This window comes from Salmo trutta, chromosome 21 (genome assembly GCF_901001165.1).
Source record: "Salmo trutta chromosome 21, fSalTru1.1, whole genome shotgun sequence".
In the NCBI taxonomy this organism is placed as follows: Eukaryota; Metazoa; Chordata; class Actinopteri; order Salmoniformes; family Salmonidae; genus Salmo; species Salmo trutta.
In genome coordinates, this window is record NC_042977.1 from 14,027,207 (window position 1) to 14,046,532 (window position 19,326).

A 19,326-nucleotide genomic window follows, 5' to 3' on the forward strand; every position below is an offset into this window, starting at 1 on the left:
TCAGGAGCAGCTGGTGAAAGAGGACAGCATTGAGGCGGTGGGCGAGCAGCTGAAGGTGTACCACGAGCAGTACCAGGAGAAGAGCCGGGAGTACGACGTGCTCTACGAGGAGTACACACGCACCTCACAGGTACTATACTGCTTCCTGTACTGTAAAGGGCGTACTGGGTCCATACTTCTGGAACACACCTCTGTCCCAATACTCTGAAATGAGATATTTTTCTTGTATCCTTCTTTTATCCTTGCTCTGTAACCAATGATCTGAGAGGACAGGTGAAAAGAAAATGGTGGAAATTCACATCCCTCCTAACTGCCATTGCTATGAGGGGAAAAGCGAAGAAGATAAGACTCCATTTCAAAGTATTTCAAAGTCCTGTGTGGTTTAGTTGGTAGAGCATGGCGCTTGCAATGCCAAGGGATGTGGGTTCGATTCCCACTGGGGCAACCCATATGTAAAATGTACGCACGCATGACTGTAAGTGGTCGCAAAAGGAGAGGAAACAAATAGGAGGATTGTATTGGTCCCATCATGCCCCATCTCTGAAACTGGAAACACTTATCTCCCTCACTAGCTTTAAGCACCAGCTGTCAGAGCAGCTCACAGATCACTGCATCTGTACATAGCCCATCTATAATTTAGCCCAAACAACTACCTCTTCCCCTACTGTATTTATTTATTTATTTTGCTCCTTTGCACCCCATTGTTTCTATTTGTACTTTGCACTTTCTTCCACTACAAATCTACCATTCCAGTGTTTTACTTGCTATATTGTATTTACTCTGCCACCATGGCCTTTTTTGCCTTTACCTCCCTTATCTCACCTCATTTGCTCACATTGTATATAGACTTATTTTTCTACTGTATTATTGACTGTATGTTTGTTTAACTCCATGTGTAACTCTGTGTTGTTGTATGTTTCAAACTGCTTTGCTTTATCTTGGCCAGGTCGCAATTGTAAATGAGAACTTGTTCTCAACTTGCCTACCTGGTTAAATAAAGGTCAAATAAAATAAATAAAAATGCTGACTTGCAGGAGCTCCAGATGAAGCGCACGGCTATCGAGGCCTTCGGCGAGACCATCAAGATCTTCGAGGAGCAGTGTGAGACCCAGGAGCGCTACAGCAAAGAGTCCATCGAGAAGTTCCTACGCGAAGGCAACGACAAGGAGATCCAGAAGTAAGCTTTTTGCCTGTCCATCGTGACATGGTTATTTCAACCACAACTTGTGTCAAACTAGTACCTCTGTATGTATGTAGGCTGTATGTTAAGACAATTTAAAACATCAGTCAATGTATTGTTAAGAACAGTCAAACCAGACCACTACCAATGAACCCCAGAGGTGATTTGTTATGGGGATTTTTTTCCCCCCACTCACTTCAGGATCCAGAGCAACTCAGAGCGTCTGAAGTCTAGGGTGACGGAGATCCACGACAGCAAGAGAAAGCTGGAGCAGGATCTGAAGCAGCAGGCCACTGACAACCGAGAGATTGACAAGATGATGAACAGCCTGAAGCCGGACCTCATTCAGCTAAGGAAGATCCGGGACCAGTACCTGGTGTAAGAAAATACAATACTATAGAGACATTTTTTTTGTTTACCATGAAACATTATGTTCGAGTGACGTGCACTCATCACGACATCATCAAAAAGCTCTGTAGCAGGATAGCTAACACTGATGACCACGAAAACACGCAAGACTGATGGCTATAACTATGTTCAACAAGTTCTATTATTTAAATATGCAGTTTATATATAGTGTATATATATATATATATATATATTTTATTAGTATTTGTTGACTGAATTGAAGTAGAATTGTGTGCAATTCTGTTTCTTTGGTCTTGCAGGTGGTTGACACAGAAGGGGACGAGGCAGAAGAGTATCAATGAGTGGCTGGGCATAAAGAACGAGGCAGAAGAGTAAGTGACGAAGCTGAAACATTTGGCAAGTGTTTAGATTGAATGTTATAAAGCTATACCCGTTGGGCGCGTCAGTGAAACGTGAATTTGAAACTGTTGCCTTGTATTCTGTATTGACGTCATATCGTTCTTGTATTTTGTACGGATGTCATATTGATGTATTTTGGGGGGAGGTATTTTATTAGGGTCGCCATTAGCTGTTGCGAAAGCAGCAGCTACTCTTCCTGGGGTCCATACAAAACATGACATGATAAAGAACATTAATTGACAAGAACAGAACTACATCCATTTTTAAAAAGGCACACGTAGCCTAAAAAATCAATACATACATACATGCATACATACACAAACTATCTAGGTCAAATAGGGGAGAAGGCGTTGTGCCGTGAGGTAGGGCTTTAGCTGTTTTTTGAAACCAGGTTTACTGTTCATTCGAGAAGTTTGAGAGAACTCGGAGGGTTTTCTTTAATGGAAGCTTCTCTTATGTCAAACATGTAAAGTGTGGTGTACTGGGGGGGGCTGTGGGAGGGTCTCAAATGGTTGAGGGACAGCTATTGGGGAACTGTGGGGGGGATCTTGGAGGGTTTGGGTTCACGTTTTTTTGGCCTGGTGGTAGATTGGTCAACATGCCCTTGAGCAGGGCATTGACCCTGGATGCTACTGTGTGTCGCTCTGAATGGGAATCTGTTGGATGGCTGGTATGGTGTAGTTGTTGAGCGGCTTCACTGCAAGTATATTGTATGTTTGGATATTCAATAAATAAAAAATACATGAAAACAGTGTGGTGTACTGCAGGGCAGCTCTTTAGACCCTCTACTCTTTTCTATTTTTAATAATGACCTGCCACTGTCATTAAACAAAGCATGTGTGTCCACATTCTTGTTGTAAAAAGACATTTTACAAAATTACAATTATGTCCTTGCAACCAATTCTGCTCACTGAGAATGACCAGGTTGCCTTTCCCTAAAAGCTGCAATGCCTTTAAACTCTGCACCAGCTACCCAAAAGTAATCCTAACACCTTTTTATAAAGAATTTTGTAAAACATCCAATGAGTCATTAACACCGTCTCCCTCCTACAGCTCATACTCGCTGGTGGAGGAGGACGAGGGCTCGCCCCACCACGACGAGTGCACATGGTACGTGGGCGACATCAAGCGCACCCAGGCAGAGGAGCTGCTTAGGGACAAGTGTGACGGCACCTTCCTCATCCGAGAGAGCCAGACGCAGAAGGGCTCCTACGCCTGCTCCGTGGTGTGAGTGTTTATTTCAGTGTGTTACATGTCAGTCAGAAGGGCTAAGATGTATTCTTTGATGGGTTGAACTATTGTAAAACGGGAAAAGAAAATGTATTTCGGTTTTACTTCCCACCTGTTGGCTTTCCCCCAAATGGCCATTGTACACTGTGCCATTTAATAAAGAGGATAACAAAGGGGGAGACCAATATAGCTCCTGGGGAGGTCAAAGCTGTGTGCTGGAAAACCTTGGCAGTGCATGGGTGAAGTTGGGGCTTCAGACCAGCCCTAACGTCTCACTTAAAATGTAGTTTTAGTGTTTAATAACAAATAAAATGTCTATTAGTGAATATTTTTTTACTTTTACTTTGTTTCCGTAAAACATTAAATGAGTTTGCGCTGTCTTCCCCCAGTGTGGACGGCGACGCCAAACACTGCGTCATCTACAAGACGGATAAAGGCTACGGCTTCGCCGAGCCTTACAACCTGTACGGCTCCCTGAAGGACCTGGTGCTCCACTACAAGCAAGAGTCCCTGGTCCAACACAACGACCAGCTGAATGTAACCCTGGCCTACCCAGTCCTCACCCAGACCCAGCAGCAGCACCACAGATGAAGGGCAGTGTGACACGACGACCCCCAACGGTGACCAGCACTTCCAAAGCATGGCGGCAACAACAAAAAAGCACACTCATTACGTACCACAGTACCAACCGCAGTAAACATGAGACGAAAACCCTGTTTGTAGACTGAAAACAACATAAGCACACCGTTATGATAGAAGCTTTCAGACCATATTTAGAAGAGTAAGAAGGAGCGAGAGTAGAGGGGAGAGAGTCGGGGAACTGGAGGTTAAAGATACTGGATGGAGCTCAGCTTTTTTTTTTGTTTTTTGCCTTGGCACCCACTTACCCTTCTAGGCAAAGGCCTGAGCTGTCATCCCCAGTAAGGACTTGGCTAACCTGGCTGCTCACCACACTGCACTTCACAACAACAAGATCTAAGTGATGGGTGGGGGGGGGATACATGGTCCTGGAAAGGCGGGGTGAAGTGGCTGGACAAACCAGTTACTTTCTATAAAAAGCTTGCTTAAGTACCATAGAAAGAGCCTTGATTGACCACAAGCCTGTGTTGGGAAAGAAGGGAACTATATAGGGTGGGATGACAGAAAGCTTTATAAAAATATATTTTAAAAAGTTTAATTTACTGGTCTCTCCTCCAGTTTGTTGTAAGATATAAACATTCTTTATAAAAATAGACATGTTATATTTGTTTTATTGTGAATAGATAGATATTCACAATAGATCAAATGTGTATATATATTGATGAATGCAGTTTCTAAAGGGATTCAGGTTTCCGTTTCCATTTAATCATGGGTAGTGGAGAAATCCCTGCAAGCTCGTTTCTTATTTCAAATGGTCTCTTCAAGTGCTTTCTTTTATACTGTAGCCTATAGCCATGATGGACTAAGGTATTACTGTTAGTATTCTTGAGATGTTCTCATTTCTATGCTAATATACTCACAGATCAACGACCTATCAGATCTTAACTCTCAGTACTGACTGGCTTAGTCTCTAGGAAGCCTATGCAGTGTTCTTTTCACAAGCGCTTGCTTTTATGTCGCAGCGTCACTACTACTCACGGTACTTCCTCTTTTGATCTTGACTGTTGTTTTTATTTGACACAAGCTTGATTCACAGAGCTGTAGAACGTTGTTGTACAAAATGGAAAAAATGGATTCTTGTCGTTATATGATCCATATATATATATACCGACAGTAACAGACAGTGTGACTGTCAAACAGAAAGTATTGAATGGTTTTCTTTTCAACTGTGTCCCCCCCTGCAGGGAAACTGCTGGAGGACGCATGGTATCCAGCTAAACGTGAGCCCAAATGAAGGATGTCTTTTTATGTAGCAAAAATAAGATTGGATCCTTTTTGACAGTAAGCATGACAACGGAGGTCCGGGGGATTTTCCATAAGTACCATATGCATGAAAATCCTTGTTTTGTTTAGTACCTAGACAACTTGCTCTAGTACTTGTGCTGTTTTAAGTGCATACGTGTACTAGACCTGTATAATGCACAAACAATAGTACGTGAATAAGAATACGTATAGATTTACAGACACACTGTCGAGGTGAATCCCTCCGTTGGTACTGAGCAGTACTTTTGATGTGCGGCTTAAAGGACTTTCTTCTATCCCTTTTGCGTAGCACAGACTTTGTTCGGGTGAAGACACTTCAGCCAAATTTCTACCGTCGATTCGTTACTAAAAGAAGCCTCATGTAATGAAACCGAGGATAGTGAGGATTTTAAATGTGGTGGCGCTTTTAGATTTCTTGAGAAAGAGGAAACTTCCCAGAGAAAAGGAGTTTTGCAATTTTTTTTGTAGAATGTGCATAAAAATATATGTCATGGTGGGCGCTCCTTTGGGGTAGTTTTAAACATGATCATTTGCTCCGAGCAGATGTATTTTTCCCATGTTGGTTGTACAGATTAAGTATGATAACATGGATACTGCAACTGAATAGTCATGCTATTGGATTGTTTAACTAGTTGGAGGAAATTGGAGTAATTTGGTTTGTGTAATTGTCACATTTTAATTGGAAGTTGAAAAAAATAATAACATTTTGTGGAGCGTTGCATATCGGCGAGAGCATTTTGTGCTCAAAACGTATTTTTGGTACAAATATTAGTAGAATAAAAATAATGATCTAAAGGAAAAATAGCTTGGTACTGTATAGTAGTGTTTTGCACAGTTCTTGGCCAGAAGAATAGCCTAGAATTACACTCGAAGTGACAGTAGTGAGAGACCTATAAAAGAGTGATTCACAAAGTTAAGAAGTGCCTTAGCTCTTCTCTTGTCGTTGTCGGAGGAGCTTCTCTCCTATAGACCGTGCTACCGCGTACTGTATGCTTTGTTTAAAAAGCATTTGCCAATGATCTAATGTCAAGCCCCTGAAGAGAACTGGCAAATGCGCATAGTTGTAGTCTTTCCTGTAGTGTGCGAGGTCCGAGTTATAGAGATTGTGTTAGTTTAGTTATGCTTCTCTCTTGTTACATCATTTTGAATAAGGTTACAATTGTATTTTTTTTGTGACGCCTATAGCTTGGTGCTCTTCAGTGAGTGAGGCTGTTTCCTTTGGGGGTTTGTTGTATAGTTTATTGAATCACACCTAGAGTGGATAGAAATGTGAATAGCCCAACACGTAGCGTTTTCCGTTTTAATAAGCCGAATCTCATTCAATAAGCTCTTAAGTGAATGCATGCAGTACTTCTCACGGTGTTTTCACGTCAATTCCCTGTGACTTCATATCCTGTTTACCCATCTACTGACTCATGTATTTTACTCAGTCCATCGGACCAACATTTTGCAAATGCACTTTTTCCTTAAAGAAAATTACACCAAAAATGATCTTTTGGTATTTGTTTCATTAGTCCATTGTTGATATAGTCCTACATTTTTTTTTGGATGTCAGCAATCCAGTTCTCGAGAAGGTTGACTTTCGAAATACAACCGGTATGATGCATTTTGCTTATGATGCAAAATTTAGCATCATATGATGCAAAATGCATCATACCGGTTGTATTTTAGTTTTTTATATATAAAACTTCAACGGGGACTAAAACAAATACCAAAAGATGATAGTTTTTTGGGGGTGGAGTTTTTCTTTAATTGAGTCTCCAAAATGAGTTAATTCTAAACCGCATTAGTGAAGCTCAGTAGGCCATGATAGTATTGTTTGTTGTATTACGTGTCATGTCAGGGATGTTTTTAATCGGACTTTCTTTGTGAAACCGAGTGTGGGGGGGGGGACATTCAGTGTTCCCCCTACTCGATACATTTGGTGGAGTCTTCACGAACTCTGAAATTGTAAGCCGGTATTGGGGCAAGTAGGACTCATGTCCATTTATTGCTGTTTTTCATGATTTTAATTGTTTAACTGTTATAAATCTGTGTTTGGTTTTGATTGTGCCAGGCCCACCCGTTTCCCATTCGAAATGGGTGACTCGTTTCAAACCAAATGAAAGGGAAGCTATCTAATATGCAATCGGCATATTTGGTCGGTCCTCGACGCTCAACGGTATGGATGTCATGGCGTCACATGAACGTCACTTGCAGTAACATGAATGATGACACATGTGCAGTGATAGTGTTTCGGCGGTCGTGCCCAATGAGATGACTTGGAGCAGGGTTAGCTTTGAGTTGTCCTTTACCCAGTTATCGTGAAACCACGTGTCATAGCACCCTCCAAAATGTCCAGGTGAATTATCCAGGCCATTACTATTGCTTATCTTTGGTACATAACACCTGTAAATAGTGGTGTCATACTTCTACCATATCAGTAAATAGTGGTGTCATACTTCTACCATATCAGTTACCGAATACAAGTAATTAACATTTTATTACGTTTGAATATTTAGGTTTGAAGCATATTTGAAAGAAATATATTGAAATATATCTTGACGTATTGTTTTGGGGTTATATATTCTGATTTAATTATGCTGGGAATGGATCCGAAACAGACGCTGACTAAATGAGCTTAGATGTGAAACACGTCTATTGACAAGTGCCACAGCAGCTTTGCATCAGTGGGCCATGTCATGTCTAGTTTTCATGTTAACGCCCTGATGTGTAAGTCATAAGCTAAGCTTTATCATTATCACCAGCAAGCGTTCCTTCCTTTTTGATCGCGGTATTATTGGTTTTAATTGACCCGCAATGATTGAGGAAGAGGAGGCAGGCTTATCTACGTTTCAAAATGCAGCGCTGAATCTAGTTGTCCATGACGACATACTGATTGGCCAACCTTGGCCCCATTCACCTACTCACACATAAGTGTCTCTGTCAAATTTGAGTAGAGATGATCAATAGTCTTGACACAAGTGTCAATAGTCTTGACACAAGTGTCTTTCAGCAAAGCTCCGTTGTTGCTACCCTAACAAGGACCCGTGACGATAGAGTTGACCAATACTGGGACTAACTGGTGTCTAGACTACAGCCTGTATATTCTAAGATTATAAAATGTATTATCTGAGCAGAAAATCGATTCCTATACAGATATGCTTTGTCCATAGGGATGGGGAAAGCACCTTTTTTTCATTTTTTTATTTTAAATCAAAATTACATGAAAATATATTCTCAGCTTGGAGATTCTGGTTGTGTTTTTTTATATTGCGAGAGGAGGCAGTTTGAAAGTGATACCAGGGGAGTGTTTGAGGTATGAAAATAATGTATGATTCGAAGAGAGGGGCATTTAATAATCGGATAAAAGTCCCCCAAATGCACTAGACAACACATGATACTTCATACCGGCCAAACATGTTGCCAACAAGTTAAGGAACAAATTTCAACAGTTCAGAAACACTCCTTCAGTGAATAACCAACCTTTGTAGGGGGCACAATGATGTCATTGGAAAGTGTTCCTTTATGGTGTCTAGGGTTTGTTTTTAATTAGACTTTTTTTTAAAGAAATTTAAAGCAAATTGATTTGTCTGTCCAAGTGTTTGTTTGTTTATCTTTGTTAATGATAACCTTACAGAATCTATAAAATAAGCTAGCTTGAATATTTTCCTTCATACAGAAAAGTACAAATGTTTACGATATCTAATTAACCAAATAGCAAGTATGCGTTTGAGAAGTCAATCTGTCTGTCCCTAAAAGGGCCTCCGATAGATTGATTTGATTTCTTTTTTCTCCTTTGTCATTTTAAACTTGAAAATGTTATGACTGCTTGTTCTTTTTGTTTTGATTCTTTTTGTACTTGTCAAACAGTGCTCCCTCTAAAAAAAAAAAAAGAAAGAAAAAAAAATGTGTTACCGTCTTCTGCTTAGAACAGAATCGACTAAATCGTTTTTTGAATGGCCCCCGGGCAGAATGGTCTGCAATGGGCCCTCTTCCCTGAGTGGCTTAAAATCCTTGATCTCTGTTCCTTTACCTTCTGTACTGCCGACTACTTCATCTTAGACTGAGCCTTGTGTATTCACGACTGAATCTTAACTTTAGATAAAGGCTTAACTTTGCGTTTTTTGATGTCAATGGGAAATTTTGAGTTGCGCTTGCAGATCTCAGTTAGGATTTGGCCGTAGATTGCACCCTAGATTATTTGGGAGGCTTTAGTTTTCAGGCTTTTCAAGATTGAAAGAGCGGGAGGTGCACACTACTTGGTGAAAAATGTATGTCTACAGTCTTGGGTTGAGTCAACTATTACATTAATTTGGAAATGTGTGAAAGTGAAGAGGCATGTATTTCGATTTTGCACTAAGTCATTCTCGTCTCACTACACTCTAAGATAAAGACGTTCCGTGACTTGCTCTCTGTCATTCAAAACGTTTTTTATTTGTTCAGTCTTACTTTTAAATGGAGTTTACAAATATGCTTTCATTTACTTCTAAAAGTTTATCTAATCTCTGTAACCCTTCAATCAGGGTTGGGTAGTAACGGATTACATGTAACGGGCATTACACAATTTATTTACAAATATATGAAGTAGGCCTAACTGTAATCAGCCCGGATTCCATACAAAAAATATATATATAATAATGTAATCGGATTACAGTTACATTATTAAAAACATCTGATTTACATTTGGGATTACTTCATCTAATATCAAGAGAAAAAAAGGATAAAACTTTGTCAGCATTGCTGTCATTTAGCACACCCTCAAGACTTCTCCCATGCTCTCAAATATGCTATTGTTCTGCTGATCGCCCATCAAGGGTGGGTGGCTTCTTTTGTATTCAAATAGATTTAGTGACTAGGTAAGGCTTCCAAAAGATTTACACCTAGCCTTCTGGTCAATTAGACAGTGGTCTGGACTCAAGTGTTCCTGCTTGCTGCTTTGTAGGAATGCACTATCACTGTAGCTCTCTCCTTTGGCTTTGTGTGCTCCTAGCGGGAGACAGAAATGCTCTCTGATAGCTCCCTGGGCAATAAACAAAAAAACACAGTCTTGAAAGCAACCACTGTTGTTACTCCAGACGAGAAGAAGGGTCCCAGCTTTCTGTAGGTTTACTTTTATTGATCTACTCTTTAATATTGAACGTCGGCCATTCAATTCCAAGGTGATTGCGTAGGCCTACTCATCATCATTATTATTATTCATTAATTTACTGATTAATAATCAATTACACAGGTATAATTAGAATGTAGATTTAGCAACTAGCTAACCACTTCATCAGGTGTTTTTGTAAGTCGCTCTGGATAAGAGCGTCTGCTAAATGACTTAAATGTAAATGTGTTGAATGAGCCCCAAATTATTTAGCCTAAAGTTCCCAAAATGGTGTAGACAAATGTTATCTGTATTGAACAAACAAAATGGAAGATTCAGGAACCCTATTGTGACCGTAAACTAATAACAATTGCCTAATTGTCAAACTCAAAATTCATGACAATGACTGGTTTAGATTGCACATCAAAATATCTGGAATCATGCATTCCTGCTTGGACATGTTCGATTAAACAAATGTATTTCTTGAATCATACTAATACACCTCCTTTTAATGAAGCATTTTGAATGACTATAAGTTAATTAGGCTACACATTCTCTCTATTGCGTGACCCTGCAACAACATTTTTGTGCGACCAAATCATGGATAGGTGCCCCAACTAAAAACATTAGTATGGAACCTTGTGACTGACTATGCTCTAATACGTTAGAATATAGAACTTGTGAATTATAGTCCCCAATTTGGAAATAGTCATGTTGCTAAATTAATGTATGCTATTTAGCAGACGCTTTTATCCGAAGAGACTTAGTCATACGTGCATACATTTCATGTATGGGTGGTCCCAGGAATTGAACCCACTTCCCTGGCGTTACAAGCGCCATGCTCTACCAACTAGGTGCACTTTAAAAAATAAATAATAATCATCTGGGTGTTAAATTTTTTTTTTTTAATTAATCTGATTACTCAAAATGAGTAATGTAATCTGATTACTGGTAACTGTAATCCATAACTGATTAAATTTGAAGTAATCTGGCCAACACTGCCTTCTATGTAGATTTCATCCTAAGTGGCTGTGTATGTGATCATTTGAATGCAGGTCAGGTACAGTACATTTTGACAAACCTTTCTTTGGAGAAAACAAAGTACAGTATGATATGATTCTTATTGTACTGAGATGTGGTGTGTAGTTTTTCCCTTTTTCAAAACGGTGACTGGAAATTAACGGGACAGTCTGATAAAGCTACTCTACACCAAAGTGCAATTGAACTCAGAGGGAGCACTGTCGTTGAACCAGTGGGAGTCTACTGGTTGTGATGTGCACAATCCTTATGTACGTAAAATGATTATTCTCTCTTCTTTCCCCAATCTGTCTTAATTCAGATGCAACATTTTATTTCTTTTGTTTTCTGTGTACAGCTTGCTTTGGAGTTGTTTGTCTCAAACAGGTACTCTTACTTCTGTACTGTTATTTCCTTAGGTTGATGAAATGATTTAAAAAAAAATCTATAAAAGATGTAAGAAAAAGAAAGAAAAGGTCTTGTGTATTTTGTCAGTAAGTTTCAGTCAATCCTGCGACAAGCTCTGAGGATAGTTTGGGTCAATTCCTTCTTGAATTCCTGGCAGTTGAAGGCTATGGTAGACTTGCTGACGTGTGACGCAGTTGGTACTGAATTTAAACCACTGGAGGGTGCCATTTTCTGGATGAATTTCAACATGTGTGGGCCTACACAAACATTAAGCGTTGGAATCAATCAAACCTGTACTGACTGCGTTTGAGCCAAATTTCCGAAGAATCACTTTTCTGATGTTCAACGAAAAGCATATTTGTTATTACTATATGTTCACTTGGGGTGGGGGGGGACCCAGTTTAGGTTACATTGAAACATGCATTTCCCGGGTTTTAAGTAGACAATTCCATAAGGAGTTTGCAAGAGAGCAGAGACAGACCGAGGCAACAATCGATCCTTAGAGGAGAACCGACTGTACATAAAAGTAGTCCAGTCATAAACTGTCACAGGATCATCATAAAGTCATCGTCCTGTCCTGTTTGTCTCTGCACTGCAGATTATGAGATGGCCCTAAAGGATCCCATGACACCAGGTTAATCTTTCACAATAAATTAGTCTGTTTTTTTGCTGTGGTGTGCATTGCCCATGAGGCCATGACTTTTGAGTAAGAACAGTCAGGTGGTAGGAGGTACAGTAGCAGGGTTTCTAATAATAAAGGGGGAAATTCCAAGATCTTTGAGCGAAGACCACACTGACTCACCAGTGGCACGATTGGTTGGAAGTTACAATGTCATACTGCCACTGATAGACTGATTGTGCAACCCAACACTGCTACGAACGTGTTGACATAAACCTCCTATTTCCTCATTCTGATTAGAAGTAGTTTTTCAGGCAATGTGAAAAACTTGCTTCCTTAAAGGATACTTAGTTCATTGCAAGACGTCAGTGCGCCACACAGTCAATAATAGACCAAAGAAGTGTGTAGGCGTTTAAAGCTATAGAAGACCCGCAGTAATGTAACAGGCCGATTTGGAAAGAGTGAGTTGTAACTGGTTTAATCCATGGATCCTACAGGCCCAGAGGAGGAGTGCTCTTGCCTCTGCATCGCAGGATCGATGGATCAAAACCCTGTTACAGCTCACTTTCCACATCAACCTGTCACAGTGATGTAGCAATGTAAAGCATGCCTTGATGTGAATATGAATATACAGTTGAAGTCGGAAGTTTACATACACTTAGGTTGGAGTCATTAAAACTCGTTTTTCAACCACTCCCCAAATTTGTTTTTAACAAATTATAGTTTTGCCAAGTCGGTTAGGACATCTACTTTGTGCATGACACAAGTAATTTTTCCAACAATTGTTTACAGATAGATTATTTCACTGTATCACAATTCCAGTGGGTCAGAAGTTTACATACACTAAGTTGACTGTGCCTTTAAACAGCTTGGAAAATCACAGAAAACGATGTCATGGCTTTAGATGTCATGGCTAATTGACATCATTTGAGTCAACTGGAGGTGTACCTGTGTATGTATTTCAAGGCCTACCTTCAAACTCAGTACCTCTTTGCTTGACATCATATGAAACTCAAAAGAAATCAGCCAAGACCTCAGGAAAAAAAATTGTAGAACTCCACAAGTCTGGTTCATCCTTGGGAGCAATTTCCAAACGCCTGAAGGTACCACGTTCATCTGTACAAACAATAGTACGCAAGTATAAACACCATGGGACCACGCAGCTGTCATACCGCTCAGGAAGGAGACGCGTTCTGTCTCGTAGAGATGAACATACTTTGGTGCGAAAAGTGCAAATCAATCCCAGAACAACAGCAAAGGACTTGTGAAGATGCTGGAGGAAACGGGTACAAAGGTATCTATATCGACAGTAAAATGACTCCTATATCGACATAACCTGAAAGGCCACTCAGCAAGAAGCCACTGCTCCAAACTACGGTTTGCAACTGCACATGGGGACAAAAATCGTACTTTTTGGAGAAATGTCCTCTGGTCTGATGAAACAAACAAAAATAGAACTCTTTGGCCATAATGACCATCGTTATGTTTGGAGGAAAAAGGGGGAGGCTTGCAAACCGAAGAACACCATCCCAACCGTGAAGCACGGGGTGGCAGCATCATATTGTGGGGGTGCTTTGCTGCAGGAGGGACTGGTGCACTTCACAAAATAGATGGCATCGTGGATATATTGAAGCAACATCTCAAGACATCAGTCAGGAAGTTAACGCTTGGTCGCAAATGGGTCTTCCAAATGGACAATGACCCCAAGCATACTTCCAAAGTTGTGGCAAAATGGCTTAAGGACAACAAAGTCAAGGTATTGGAGTGGCCATCACAAAGCCCTGCCCTCAATCCTATAGAACATTTGTGGGCAGAACTGAAAAAGCATGAGCAAGCAAGGAGGCCTACAAACCTGACTCAGTTACACCAGCTCTGTCAGGAGGAATGGGCCAAAATTCACCCAACTTATTGTGGGAAGCATGTGGAAGGCTACCCAAAACGTTTGACCCAAGTTAAACAATTTAAAGGCAATGTTACCAAATACTAATTGAGTGTATGTAAACTTCTGACCCACTGGGAATGTGATGAAAGAAATAAAAGTTGAAATAAATTATTTTCTCTACTATTATTCTGACATTTCACATTCTTAAAATAAAGTGGTGATCCTAAGACAGGGAATTTTTACTAGGATTAAATGTCAGAAATTGTGGAAAAACTGAGTTTAAATGTATTTGGCTAAGGTGTATGTAAACTTCTGACTTGTATGTAAACTGTATATGTATCTGGGTAAAGCTTGCAGGTATAATGCTTAACTTGTAATAATCATGTACATGTATGAGCCTTTAATGTATTATATGTATTATAAGGCTTATAAAATGTTTTGTCAATGTATCAACTTTTCAACTGGCTCAGAATGTTAGGTATAAGTAGTAGGCTATAAAAAGTATGGTATCCTGACTAAATATTTATAACTATGATATTATTATAATACATTATAAACAGTTAAGTTACGCTCGTTTTACAATACGGTAATGAATCTCTATAAACCAGTAATAAGAGTTGGATGAAACAAAGCTCCAAAAATATCTCCAGTTGAATAACAACTCGTGACAACGTAAGCATTTTCAAGACAATTCCAACTCGTGATGTGGTACAATGTTACTGGTCTCTCTAGATATCTGTTGTCGTCTACCTTTTTCAAATGGTCCGGATAGGGTCTGTTTTTTCCGGGCTACAATGTTACGCCGCCAACGTTGTTTTTTTATTGCACTACTTTGCCGGTGCATAGTGACGTTGTTAGGGGTCACATGACTTAGAACCAATCACATAATCGAAAATATCCTTAACAAGGAAGAGGGCAAGCGATGCAATTTGAATCACTTGAGATATTTGCTATTTTAGGTGGGTGACGGCAAGAGTTTGTCATCTTGTGCTGAAGGAAAGATGAAGGGTATTATTCTGTTCACACTTTTGACCATCTGGTCAAATGTAGATTGTACGCCGTGCTCGTATTCTCCATCGCAGTGGTGTACCTCTGTGGACTCAGCCATCGAATGTGGGGTAAGATAAATTCACGAGTTTCTTCTCGGGATTAAATCGATACAATGTTTTGGTGACACTGCATGAAAACTATAGTTTTGATGACATGGATCGTCAGTCCTTGCATCCATAGCGATGTCTATGAATTTGAGTGTGGCTTAATTTCTCCAGCCACATCCCTTAGCTTTTTCCTGATTGCTGCTGTAATAGAGAACGACTGAGAGAAGGAGAAACGTGTGGTGAATCTGTTTGTACATGAAACATAATATTAAAATATAACGTCAACACCCATCAACCTTTTTCTCTTCCATAGGTCCTGATTGACATATCATATCTAGACCCAATTTAGACCTACTAAACATTCAACCAAACTAATTCTGTGTGTGTATTGTTTTACTGTAAAAAGTATTTGTACTTTTCTTGTGGCAGGTTCTGAAGCAGTGCCTGGAAGCCAACGCCACCAAGCCCAACACACAGGTGCAGCCCGTGCAGGTGGAGCTGTATTTTGAGAGTCTGTGCCCAGGATGCCGGTTATTCCTTACCTCACAGCTCTTTCCCACATGGACCATGTTGCAGGACATCATGAGTGTCACACTGGTGCCCTACGGAAATGCACACGTAGGTCTTATACAGTCAGCTAGAAATGATGACGCTCGTCTCGTGTGTTATGATACTTTCTTGGATATTGGATATTGCTTAGACAACGTAGTTAGCGGTGATTGGAGTTGAGGAATTCTGTGTTTAGTTGAAGTCATTTTCGTTTGTCTCACTACAGGAATCTTTTGATGGGAAGCAGTATCAGTTTACCTGCCAGCACGGTGAGGAGGAGTGTCTCGGCAACATGATCGAGGTGAGATTTTGGTACCGCTTTATTTTACAGCCCACTGTTTACCAGGTAGTTACTTGTAAATGACTTATTAAAACTATACTTGTCTAATAATTGCATAGTAATAACACTTTGGTTTCTCTGAGATTCATTGACACAAGCTTCGCTTTGTAAGCTGAATTATTTGATGTAAGTACCAGAAAGTATCCATTGTCACCACATAGCTTCCTAGTTTAATAGCAGGTAAGTACCAGCTTAAACCGGGCTGTAACATGAAGCGTTCCAGACAAAAAAAGCGACATTGTTTTACACCTTTTTTTTGTAATCTTCCCTTCTCTCTCCAGACCTGCATATTGAATGCTACAGGAAGCCATGCATTCCAGATCGTCTACTGCATGGAGGCCTCCACTGATGTAGTTAAAGCGGGAGAGAAGGTGAGCGACATATTAACTCTTACCTTCTTTCTCTCAACACCAAGACCATGAAAAGACCACGCCTCAAACAATATACAGCAACCCCCTATTTTTATTTAAATGCTCCTGAGAGATACGAACAAAGAGGCTGAAATGAAGTCCAAAAATGTATAATACCGAATCACTTTTTGTGCTTGGTGATTGATGTGTTCTGCTCACATGTGGTAGTGTAAGGGTATGGCTGGAGGGCAAGATAAGATATGACCAGATGGCATTGTAAATATGAGGATACTTGGAAATATTGACAGTAATAATGTTCCGACCACCTGTCCCCTTGACAGTGTGTGGCGCTCTATGACCCAAACACCAAGTGGGACAGCATCATGACCTGTGTGAAGGGAGACCAGGGGAATCAGCTGATGCATCAGAACGCAGTGAAGACTGGTGCCTTGAAGCCCGCCCACAACTATGTGCCTTGGATTGTCATAAATGGGGTTAGTTCACTGAGGCAAAATATTTTTGTTGTATGCGTCAGCAAGTTTACTGCATTGCTAACGGCTTCTAGTAAATACTGTCACATTCGACAAAGTTCATTGCCTCAATTTGTTATATCCGGAATCTTCTTTCAGGAGCACACCGATGACCTTCAGAACAAAGCAATGTCTTCACTCTTCACTCTGATCTGTAGCATGTGGAAGGTAAGTTTTGGCGAGCAAAATTACCATTCCAGTTTTAAGTGTTATGTCCTATCCATCTTGTCCATTCTTCCTTCCTTGTTTCTATACAGTGTATTTGGAAAGTATTCAGACCCCTTCCCTTTTCCATTTTTTTTTTTTTTTTTACATTACAGCCTTATTCTAAAATGGATAAAATAAAATCATCATCAATCTACACACAATATCCCATAACGACAAAGCGAAAACAGGTTTTTAGAAATGTTTGCTAATTTATTAAAAAGTAAAACCAGTAATACCTTATTTACATAAGTATTCAGACCCTTTGCCATGAGACTTGAAATTGAGTTCAGGTGCATCCTGTTTCCATTGATCATCCTTGAGATGTTTCTACAACTTGATTTGAGTCCACCTGTGGTAAATTCAATTGATTGGACAAGATTTGGAAAGGCGCACACACCTGTCTATATAAGGTCCCACAGTTGACAGTGCATGTTAGAGCAAAAGGAATTGTCTGTAGCGCTCCGAGACAGGATTGTGTTGAGGCACAGATCTGGGGGAAGGTACCAAAACATTTCTGCAGCTTTGAAGGTCCCCAAGAACACAGTGGCCTCCATCATTCTTAAATTGAAGAAGTTTGGAACGACCAAGACTCTTCCTAGAGCTGACTGCCCGGCCAAACTGAGCAATCGGTGGAGAAGGGTCTTGGTCAAGGAGGTGACCAAGAACCCGATGGTCACTCTGACAGAGCACCAGAGTTCCTCTGTGGAGATGGGAAAACCTTCCGGAAGGACAACCATCTCAGCAGCACTCCACCAATCAGGCCTTTATGGTCGAGTGGCCAGAAAGAAGCCACTCCTCAGTAAAAGGGACATGATATCCCACTTGGAGTTTGCCAAAAGGCACTTAAAGAACTCTCAGACCAGTTCTAATAAAACCAAGCTGGAACATTTGGCCTGAATGCGAAGTGTCACGTCTGGAAGAAACCTGGCATCATCCCTATGATGAAGCATGGTGGTGGCAGCGTCATGCTGTGGGGTTGTTTTCCAGCGGCAGGGACTGGGAGACTAGACAGGATCGAGAGAAAGACTGTTGGAAAAGCATTCCAGGTGAAGCTGGTTGAGAGAATGCCAAGAGCGTGCAAAGTTGCCATCAAGGCATCTCATATTTAGATTTGTTTAACTTTTTTGGTTACTACATGATTCCATATTTGTTATTTCGTAGTTGTGATGTCTTCACTATTATTCTACAATTTAGAAAATGGTAACAATAAAGAAAATCCATGGAATGAGTAGATCTGTCCAAATTCTTGACTGGTACTGTATGTAAATGTAATATTTCCGGTTTTTATATTTTATACATTTGCAAAAATTGCTAAAAAAGTTTTTAATTTGTCATTATGGGGTGTTGTGTGTAGATTGATGAGGGTGAAAAAAAAACAATTGAATCCATTTTAGAATAAGGCTGTAGCGTAACAAAATGTGGGAAAAGTCAAGAGGTCTGAATACTTTCCGAATGCACTGTACGTAGTTTTCCTGTCTATAGAAACCACTGACTAAGATCAAATGATTAGAATGAGTGTAGACTGGCCTTTGCAGATACTGTACTAAAAATAGGTAATTCAGTCACCCTCTGAAGTTGGAATTTGTTGACGCCTTTCTCCACTAGAGTGTGCTGTGAGGAAAAAGAAAGATAAGCGTGCCATCCTTTGATTTCTAAAGTATACTCTGTCATACTATCCTTTAGGGGCCCAAGCCTGAAGCATGCGGTGCAGCTCAGATGAAACGACACAGAAGTTACTGCCATGACGAGTAAATGATCTACGTCTTACCATACCGCCGTATGCCTTTGTGTTCAACTTCAATTACCAAATAGGGATGGTAAATCTGAACTTTTTGACACTATCAATAATGTTTTAAACGGGTTTGACTGTCGGTATCACGTAGTTCCGCAGATATTCAAGAAAAGGGACGCTGTGTAGTGTATCACATTGCTCAGTGAACGAGCCTTCTGTGGAATGAGCTATGTGAAATATAAACTCCCTCTTAGTCATCTATTTTTATGAAGGGATGAAATTAAAGCTAACTATTTTAAAAGGACTCTGTCTTCACTTAATCTGCATTTCATGTTGAATGTGATAGGTGTTTAGCCTACGAGAGCAGATCTTTCATTTTTGACAAGCGCTGTGGTGTAATGGAGACGAATACCTCTTTGAGTGAGGGCTCTTAGAGTAGAAAGGCTT

The 19,326-nt window shown here is 40.2% G+C and overlaps 2 protein-coding genes across 3 annotated transcripts in view; both read left to right on the plus strand.

Moving 5' to 3' along the window:
• The window catches only part of LOC115156743 (phosphatidylinositol 3-kinase regulatory subunit gamma), a 68,048-nt gene extending 56,413 nt beyond the window's left edge, over positions 1-11,635 (plus strand). Inside the window, exons 11-17 of one of the 2 annotated variants that reach the window (XM_029704383.1) lie at positions 5-130; positions 1,035-1,177; positions 1,382-1,558; positions 1,849-1,920; positions 3,002-3,175; positions 3,568-3,798; positions 5,002-11,635. In XM_029704383.1, coding sequence (XP_029560243.1) covers positions 5-130; positions 1,035-1,177; positions 1,382-1,558; positions 1,849-1,920; positions 3,002-3,175; positions 3,568-3,769 — 894 coding nt within the window. In that variant the 3' untranslated portion in view covers positions 3,770-3,798; positions 5,002-11,635. Of the gene's footprint in view, positions 1-4; positions 131-1,034; positions 1,178-1,381; positions 1,559-1,848; positions 1,921-3,001; positions 3,176-3,567 lie in introns of both variants that reach the window. The other variant, XM_029704382.1, reaches the window with a different exon arrangement.
• Positions 11,636-14,976: 3,341 nt separating this feature from the next.
• Positions 14,977-19,177, plus strand: LOC115156744 (gamma-interferon-inducible lysosomal thiol reductase). Its single transcript, XM_029704384.1, has 7 exons — positions 14,977-15,192; positions 15,601-15,789; positions 15,947-16,021; positions 16,342-16,431; positions 16,752-16,904; positions 17,040-17,108; positions 18,831-19,177. The coding sequence occupies exons 1-7, from the start codon at positions 15,076-15,078 to the stop codon at positions 18,897-18,899; spliced, it is 762 nt and encodes a 253-aa protein (XP_029560244.1). The 5' UTR covers positions 14,977-15,075; the 3' UTR covers positions 18,900-19,177.
• The last annotated feature ends 149 nt before the right edge of the window (positions 19,178-19,326 follow it).

What these genes read in the sequence shown, in the direction of transcription:
- LOC115156744 (XM_029704384.1), top strand. Translation starts at nt 15,076, where the DNA reads ATGAAGGGTATTATTCTGTTCACACTTTTGACCATCTGGTCAAATGTA. An exon ending in TGCCCTACGGAAATGCACAC is followed by an intron (nt 15,790 to 15,946) that starts GTAGGTCTTATA and finishes GTCTCACTACAG; the next exon opens with GAATCTTTTGATGGGAAGCA. An exon ending in GTCTCGGCAACATGATCGAG is followed by an intron (nt 16,022 to 16,341) that starts GTGAGATTTTGG and finishes TTCTCTCTCCAG; the next exon opens with ACCTGCATATTGAATGCTAC.